The sequence below is a fragment of the Lampris incognitus genome, chromosome 8 (assembly GCF_029633865.1).
Source record: "Lampris incognitus isolate fLamInc1 chromosome 8, fLamInc1.hap2, whole genome shotgun sequence".
In the NCBI taxonomy this organism is placed as follows: Eukaryota; Metazoa; Chordata; class Actinopteri; order Lampriformes; family Lampridae; genus Lampris; species Lampris incognitus.
In genome coordinates, this window is record NC_079218.1 from 6,526,133 (window position 1) to 6,535,409 (window position 9,277).

At 43.0% G+C, this 9,277-nt stretch overlaps 1 protein-coding gene across 1 annotated transcript; it reads left to right on the top strand.

The window, feature by feature from the left end:
* Positions 1 to 199: 199 nt before the first annotated feature.
* Positions 200 to 4,620, top strand: atg101 (autophagy related 101). Its single transcript, XM_056284827.1, has 2 exons — positions 200 to 1,655; positions 3,806 to 4,620. The coding sequence occupies exons 1-2, from the start codon at positions 1,404 to 1,406 to the stop codon at positions 4,208 to 4,210; spliced, it is 657 nt and encodes a 218-aa protein (XP_056140802.1). The 5' UTR covers positions 200 to 1,403; the 3' UTR covers positions 4,211 to 4,620.
* The last annotated feature ends 4,657 nt before the right edge of the window (positions 4,621 to 9,277 follow it).

Genomic DNA, 9,277 nt, shown 5'->3' on the forward strand with positions numbered 1-9,277 from the left:
CTGTAATCTTGTTTCAAAAAAATGTCATACAACAATGCACCGTTACACTGGCATTGGACATCGGCGTCTGCTGCAGCGTAAATGATATGCAGTTATGCAGGTCAATGATACGACAGAAGAGATGTTCCAGTGAAATATCAGATTATAAAATGGATCAAAGTGCCGGCGGTGTGGAAGTTAATTGTATCAAAGTACCGGTGGTGTGGAACTTCATTGTATCAAAGTACCGGTGGTGTGGAACTTCATTGTATCAAAGTACCGGAGGTGTGGAAGTTAATTGTATCAAAGTGTAACCGGTTATTTTCTTGCCCGGTGCGGGATTCGATACGAAGTGTACTGCACCACAAGGCGACATGACATCATCGGTGGTGTGGAACTTAATTGTATCAAAGTATCGGTGGTGTGGAACGTAATTGTATCAAAGTACCGGTGGTGTGGAACTTAATTGTATCAAAGTGCCGGTGGTGTGGAACTTAATTGTATCAAAGTACCGGCGGTGTGGAACTTTTTTGTATCAAAGTACCGGCGGTGTGGAAGTGAATTGTATCAAAGTGCCGGCGGTGTGGAACTTATTGTATCAAAATACCGGCGGTGTGGAACTTATTGTATCAAAATACCGGCGGTGTGGAACTTATTGTATCAAAATACCGGCGGTGTGGAACTTAATTGTATCAAAGTGCCGGGGGTGTGGAACTTAATTGTATCAAAGTGCCGGGGGTGTGGAACTTAATTGTATCAAAGTGCCGGGGGTGTGGAAGTGAATTGTATCAAATTGTGAATTGTACATGACTAGCATATGACTAGCCGTGTGATTTCCGGTACTTTCCCACATCGTAGCTTTGTGTCTCACTTGTTATCCTTCGTCTGACGTGCGTTGTGGAGCGCGAACATTAAAAAACAAAAAAAATCCCCCTCTGAAAGGGGGTTTCTCTTCTATTCTGGCGCTAATTTCATTTTCCCTTTACCGCTCGCATGGCGCCAGGAGCTGTTTTGGCCTACGCGCCACGCCGTACAGCGTCCCGCTCGCGTGTCCTTCCGGTAATGGCGTCTCTCCCGTAGCGGCAGGCTGCGCCTCCCCAGCCTGAATCTCACCGCCCGGTAACTGCGCTGATGGTTTTTACTTCATGCTAAAGTAAAGGGAAGAAGAAGAAGAAGAAGAAGATACGGTCAAGGGAAGAAGAAGAAGAAGAAGACGCGGTCAAGGGAAGAAGAAGAAGAAGCAGCTACGGTCAAGGGACGGTTTATATCCGAAGCCCCGCCCATCCACGGAGGTAAACACAGTGTTGTTGTTTCCGTAGCACGGTCGGCGCTGAGAAGCGGAGCAGCGGAGCGGAGCAGCAGCGGAGCAGCAGGTATTACTCAACACTCCTTTGGATCCAGTAAATGGAAACGACGAGCTCGCCATGAACTGCCGCTCCGAGGTCCTTGAGTTGACGGTGGAGGCGAGACAGGTCGACGAAGCCATATTGGCCTTGCTGCACACCATCCTCCTGCACCGCAGCACGGGGAAATTTCACTACAAGAAAGAGGGCACCTACTCCATCGGCACCGTCGGCACACAGGACATAGACTGCGACTTCATCGACTTCACCGTCGTCCGGGTGTCCTCGGATGAGCTGGACAGAGTCATCAGAAAGGCTGTGTCCGAGTTCAAGGTGATTGGTTGTTTTGGGGTTTGATTGCACATGCGGAGTGCGATGGATGCAATGGGCTTCATCTGGAAGTTATAACTGGCTTGCCCCCTTTTGCACGTAATATAGCATTTTTGCAAATATGTAAGTTATAACTGGCTTGCCCCCTTTTGCACATGATATAGCATTTTTGCACATATGTAGGTTATAACTGGATTGCCCCTTTGCACATAATATAGCATTTTTGCAAATATGTAAGTTATAACTGGCTTGCCCCTTTGCATATAATATAGCATTTTTGCAAATATGTAGGTTATAAGTGGCTTCCCCTTTGCATATAATATAGCATTTTTGCAAATATGTAGCTTATAACTGGCTTGCCCCTTTGCATATAGCATTTTTGCAAATATGTAAGTTATAACTGGCTTGCCCCTTTTGCATGTAATATAGCATTTTTGCAAATATGTAGGTTATAACTGGCTTGCCCCTTTGCATATAATATAGCATTTTTGCAAATATGTAAGTTATAACTGGCTTGCCCCTTTGCATATAATATAGCATTTTTGCAAATATGTAGGTTATAAGTGGCTTCCCCTTTGCATATAATATAGCATTTTTGCAAATATGTAGCTTATAACTGGCTTGCCCCTTTGCATATAGCATTTTTGCAAATATGTAAGTTATAACTGGCTTGCCCCTTTTGCATGTAATATAGCATTTTTGCAAATATGTAGGTTATAACTGGCTTGCCCCTTTGCACATAATATAGCATTTTTGCGAATATGTAGGTTATAACTGGCTTGCCCCTTTGCATATAATATAGCATTTTTGCAAATATGTAAGTTATAACTTGCTTGCCACTTTGCACATAATATAGCATTTTTGCAAATATGCAAGTTATAACTGGCTTGCCCCTCTGCACATAATATAGCATTTTTGCAAATATGTAGGTTATAACTGGCTTTTCCCTTTGCATATAATATAGCATTTTTGCAAATATGTAGGTTATAACTGGCTTGCCCCTTTGCACATAATATAGCATTTTTGCAAATATGTAAGTTATAACTGGCTTGCCCCTTTGCATATAATATAGCATTTTTGCAAATATGTAAGTTATAACTGGCTTGCCCCTTTGCATATAATACAGCATTTTTGCAAATATGTAGGTTATAACTTGCTTGCCCCTTTGCATATAATATAGCATTTTTGCAAATATGTAAGTTATAACTGGCTTGCCCCTTTGCATATAATATAGCATTTTTGCAAATATGTAGCTTATAACTGGCTTGCCCCTTTGCATATAGCATTTTTGCAAATATGTAGGTTATAACTGGCTTGCCCCTTTGCACATAATATAGCATTTTTGCAAATATGTAGGTTATAACTGGCTTGCCCCTTTGCATATAATATAGCATTTTTGCAAATATGTAGGTTATAACTGGCTTGCCCCTTTGCATATAATGTAGCATTTTTGCACATATGTAAGTTATAACTGGCTTGCCCCTTTGCATATAATATAGCTTTTTTGCAAATATCTAAGTTATAACTGGCTTGCCCCTTTGCATATAGCATTTTTGCAAATATGTAGGTTATAACTGGCTTGCCCCTTTGCACATAATATAGCATTTTTGCAAATATGTAGGTTATAACTGGCTTGCCCCTTTGCATATAATATAGCATTTTTGCAAATATGTAGGTTATAACTGGCTTGCCCCTTTGCATATAATGTAGCATTTTTGCACATATGTAAGTTATAACTGGCTTGCCCCTTTGCATATAATATAGCTTTTTTGCAAATATCTAAGTTATAACTGGCTTGCCCCTTTGCATATAATATAGCATTTTTGCAAATATGTAGGTTATAACTTGCTTGCCCCTTTGCACATAATATAGCATTTTTGCAGATATGTAGGTTATAACTGGCTTGCCCCTTTGTACATAATATAGCATTTTTGCAGATATGCTGTTACACATTTATTATATAAGGTGGTGCTCCTTTATCGATTTTGACACTTTGACCCTTCGTAGTGTGTCGATGTAAATGCATACTGGACTCACTGTGATTTACTGTTGTGTTTTCAACCTTGGCTGTGCAACAAATTTTCAATTAAGGACAGTAAAGTTATTGGTTGGTTGACAGATCTATTTTTGTGTACTTTATAATTTCATAACAGGATGCTTTGAACAATTCTGGCAGTGATGGCATGGGACAAATCTCTCTGGAGTTCTACCAGAAGAAAAAATCCCGCTGGCCTTTTTCGGATGAGTGCATTCCTTGGGAAGTGTGGACCATCAAGGTCAACGTTGTCAGCCTGGCCAACGAGCAAGAGAGACAGATCTGCCGGGAGAAGGTCGGTGAGAAGCTCGGCGAGAAGGTGATCAACGTCGTCGAAGTCATAAACCGTCACGAATACTTGCCAAAGATGCCTACCCAATCAGAAGTGGACAATGTGTTTGACACCAGTCTCAAGGATGTCCAGCCCTACCTTTACAAAATTACATACCAGATCACTGACTCACTGGGCACCTCTGTAAGCACTACCATGAGAAGGCTGATCAAAGACACCCTGGCCTTGTGAAGATGCACTGGGATGGAGGTTATGGTCCATGAAACGAGTTGTTGTACTAAAAACATAGTTTTAATGATCTCCACCTACAGTGAGGGAATACCAGTATAAGAAATTAAAATATATGGGAAGCTGTCAGCTTCTGTTATGACTTCTCAGCTTGGATCCCTAAGTTTTATTAACAGTGCTCCTCGTCCCTCAGAATTACGTAATGTCGAGATTTTTGCAAACATCAGTTTCTCCTCCTAATTTTGTCTTCGATTTTATCTTCGATGCACCTTTTAAACACAATAGTGAAAGATAGTCAGTTTTATTTTGTTTTTAATTTAACAAAGTGCACACGTTATTGGTAATGATGGCAAATGAGAGGAAAAATGTCAAGATTGTGTACCTCTTTAAACAATAAACATCAATGATTATAACTGACCAAAAAAAAAGGTTTTGGTTTATGGTTTCCTGTTGCTGTACGGTGGTATTGATTTTTAGCGAAGACCGGTGGCCTGGAAAGACTGTAAACCCGTAGATCACATCTCTTCCATATATCCTATAATGCACGTTTAGATAAGAGGCACGATTGTGAGTTTGCGAACAGATTTCCTCATCTTTGTGAAAGCTTCCTCCCTTCACACATTTCCCTCGGTGTGACCTGACACATTAGGTGAACAGGATTTCCAGTTTGCCTTTTTCCAAATTAGAGCGCACAACTCCCAAATGCGCCTCGTACTTTCCAGTCAAGAATCTGTCATTGTAACCCAGAACTTGGAAAAACATCCCGCGACCTCGGACTCGAGGCAGGAACCGTATTTTAGGTTAACATTTGCTTTACACGTAATGCCATGCGTAAATTCATAAAAAAAAAAAATGTTTCCATTTCCTACATAAGTCACATTTTTTGGAGATGACTAACAATAACTATTTAAAGGTTATAGCTTGGGTGAACATTTATACGTACAGGGATGTCAGATGAGTGTTTCATGGCTTTACAGTTAGACAAGATGATGGAAAGTACATTCACAAGTTGCGTGGTTTGCACATTAAACTCTTACGTGACGTCAAAAGTAATTTCAGGCTAATTCGGACAGGGTTGCTCTACAATATGCAGACCGTGTGGCAAAACAGTCACATGATCCGTATTACATATAAAATGCTGAGGATTCATTTGGCCTTCAGCTGATTTGTTCCACTTCATTTTCAAAACTGCTGCTAAATACAGGGTGAAAGTGAGGCAAGTAGACACAAGTTTTGGCCAGTTTGTGCTAATTCCTGCAGTTATCCCTAAATGCTATAGACTATTCTACATTCATCACCAAATCAAGGGTCCTAAAAGTATCCTTACCTGCAACTACATCCTTTATTTTGTCAAATCTTTGAAGCGGTACATCGATGAGCCAAAACATTATGACCACCTGCCTAGTACGCTGTTGGTCCTCCGTGTGCCAGCAAAACAGTGCCGAGGCATGGACTCTACAAGATCTCTGAAGGTGTCCTCTGGGATCTGGCACCAAAACAGTAGCAGCAGATTCTTCAAGTCCTGTAAGTTGCGAGGTGGAGCCACTGTGGATCGGGCTTGTTTTTCCAGCACATCCTACGGACGCGCGATCGGATTGAGATCTGGAGAATTTGGAGGCCAAGGCAACACCTTGAACACTTCGTGTTCCTCAAACCATTCCTGAACAGTGTGCAGTGTGGCAGGGCACATTATCCTGCTGAAAGAGGCCACTGCCGTCGCCATGAAGGGGGTGTACCTGGTCTGCAACGATGTTTAGGTAGGTGTGTCAAATTGACGTCCGCGTGAATGGCCGGACCCAGGGTTTCTCAGCAGAACACTGCCCAGGGCATCACACCCCCTCCACCGGCTTGTAGTCTTCCCACAGTGCATCCTGGTGCCGTCACTTCCCCAGTTAAACGGCACACACGTACACGGCCATCCAGACCAGGTGACCTTCTTCCACCGATCCAGTTCCGATCCTCGCGTGCCCATTGTAGGCACTTTCGGTGGATGGACAGGGGTCATCATGGGCACTCTGACCGGTCTGCGGCTATACAGCCCCATACGTAGCATGGTGGTGCGATGGAATGTGTGTTGTGACACATTCCTCCCGTACCCATCATTAAAATGTTGTCTGTGAATGTTCTCATTCATCCAGGTCATGGTTCTCCAAAGGAGTTGAATCAAGTGCAACTGGACTTGGTATATATCCGTGAAGACGTTTCGCCTCTCATCCAAGAGGCTTCCTCAGTTCGTGCCTTTCTGACTAGACCAAGCTAGTCTGACTAGACCAAGCTAGTCTGACTAGACCAAGACTAGTCTGACTAGACCAAGCTAGTCTGACTAGACCAAGCTAGTCATTAAAATGTTCTGTGACTTGTGCCACAGTAGCCCTTCTGTCGGAGCGAACCAGAGGGGATAGCCTTCATTGCCCCGAGCATCGATGAGCCTTGGGCGCCCAACACCTTGTCACCGGTTTGTGGTTCGTCCCTCCTCAGACCACTGCCAGCAGGTACTCCCCACTGCTGAGCGGGAGCACCCCACAAGCCTCGCCGTTTCAGAGATGCTCTGACCCAGTCGTCTGGCCAGAACCATCTGGCCCTTGTCAAAGTTGCTCAGGTCTTTACTCCTGCACCCAACACGTCGACTACGAGAACTGATAGTTCACTAACCATCGGTTCTACCCAGACACGGGTTCGCCTGTGAGTGGTCATAATGTTTTGGTTCACCAGTGTACGTCTCTACACATGCCGTGGTAGAAATTCTTTGTGTGTTTTATGTGAATTATGTCTCTTCCTCATGTCATATGTGAAGGAAAACGGTGGTTTGACAAAATCAAATTATCCTTAAATCTGGACAAACCAATGTTTATGTTGTTTAGAAATTATAAAATAAACACCAAAGTAAAAGTAGTGATTGACAATGTCCAACTAGAACGAGTATATGAAAATACATGTCTAGGTGTGACGCTAGACCACAAAATCCGCTGGAAACCTGACAAGCTGGCAAGGAGCGCTGCAGTCACGAGACAAGCAAGTCACATTCTGGACCATAAATCACTGTACACTCCATATTGTTCATTGATTTTACAACCTACAGCCATTACGTATGCTACAAAAAAAGAGCCATAAGGACAGTTAATAATGTAGGATATCGCGAACACACCAACAAGCTATTTTTAAATTCAAGTGCCTCGAAGTTCAGGGATTTAGTAGAGTTTAACACAGCACAAATAATGTTCAAAGCAAGAAACAAGCGACTACCCAGTTACCCCCCAGATAGCAAACCTGCTGTGGCCCGGACCCGTCCCACACTGACACTTTCATCCGGCCCACAAACCGCGTGGAATGATGGCACTTGGGCGGTCCACTCCTGTTTGCAAGATCTGGGTCAGAACCAAGCCATAGCAATGCCGCATGTGCCACATATTTGCCAAAGGTGGCCATATTTGTTTTTGTGATATTTGGGCCATATTCACCATTTACCACACGGGCCACTTCAGGGTCACATCCAGACCACATGTTGCCCAGAGCACCGCATCTTTGCCAAAAAAGGCCCACATTTGATTTGGCATATTTGGGCCATATTTGCTGTTATACATGTGGGCCACTTCAGGCTCACATCCATTTTGTCAGGGCCAGAAGAAGACCACCAGTGCTGCATCACTGCCTGAAGTGGCCCACATCCGGATGTTATCTTGGGGGAGATTCGAACCGGCAATCCCCAGGATGTGTTTTTCTTTTCTTTCTCTCGTGTTTTTGATGTAGGTTTTTTCCCCTTCTTATTGTCCATAGTAGGTGAGTTGGTATTGCGCAACACAAGTTGACCTGAATGTGAACTACACAGTACAGTGGGAATTGAGTTTGAAATGTATAGTAGCTGAATTAATTTAAGAGTAGGTGAGAGGGGGCGGGGGAAAATAAGTGTACACGTCCTCCTACTCCTTTTCCAACATGTAACAAGTAATCTGATGCATACGGACACTTGTTTGATGAGTTTGATGTGTGGCTCTGTTGATCACCTCAGATTATTGGCAATGGTTTATCTGTATGTTATATCCTGCTGAGTTATCCTGCCTGGGCGGCCCGGTGGCACAGTGGTTTGCGCTGTGGCCTCACAGCAAGAAGGTCCTGGGTTCGAACCCCGGGGTAGTCCAGCCTTGGGGGTCATCCCAGGTCGTCCTCTGTGTGGAGTTTGCGTGTTCTCCCCGTGTCTGCAGTGGGGTTTCTCCAGGTGCTCCGGTTTGCCCCACCATCAAAAAGAAACATGCACGTTAGGGTTAATACTCCTGTCTTTGCCCCTGAGCAAGGCAATGGGAAAAGAACTGGAGTCAGTCCCCAGGTGCAGCATCAAGGCGGCAGCCCACTGCTGCTCGCTGCACCGATCACAGCTGGGATGGGCTAATCTGCAGTAACTGAATTTCCCCAATGGGATTAATAAAGGAAACTTAAATAAAACTTGAACTTGAATTCTCCACATGTTCGAAATAAATCATCAGAACCAAGAGGTCAGAACAAATCCAGTGAAACAGGTAAACTATCATAGATGGGAATCGACTCGGTAACAGAAGAATATCACTTTCAAGAGTTTAAATGACTATTGCCTTAACCTGATGATGTGGTGAAGAATAGATAAAATACTCATTGCTAACAAAACATTGCTGCAGTGGCTAAAAAGTCTACACACCCCTGTTAAAACGGCAGGTTTTTTCCTAAATTACAAAAACCTGCCATTTTAACCGGGGTGTGTAGACTTTTCCATGTCAGAGTTTTTTCCACTTTTTTTTTTGACATTGCAACCTATAAAAATAAAGTGGAAAAACAATCAGAAACACTTAAGGGGAAAGAAAAATACAAAACTTACAAAAGCCTGGTTGCATAAGTGTGCACAGCCTTTTATAACTGGGGATGTGGCTGTGTTCAGAATTAACCAATCACATCCAAGCTCACGTTCAATAGTAGTTAGTAAATACCTGCCATCTATTTAAGAGACTGTGATTAACCCCAAATAATAATAAATAAGTAAATAATATATAATTAAAATAACAAATAATAAAAACAATAAAGTTTAGCTGTTCTGTAGGATTTCCT

Bases quoted from the DNA above. Each gene is read 5' to 3' on its own strand.
- atg101 (XM_056284827.1), top strand. From the start codon at position 1,404: ATGAACTGCCGCTCCGAGGTCCTTGAGTTGACGGTGGAGGCGAGACAG. The intron at 1,656-3,805 runs GTGATTGGTTGT...ATTTCATAACAG, and splicing joins AGGCTGTGTCCGAGTTCAAG to GATGCTTTGAACAATTCTGG.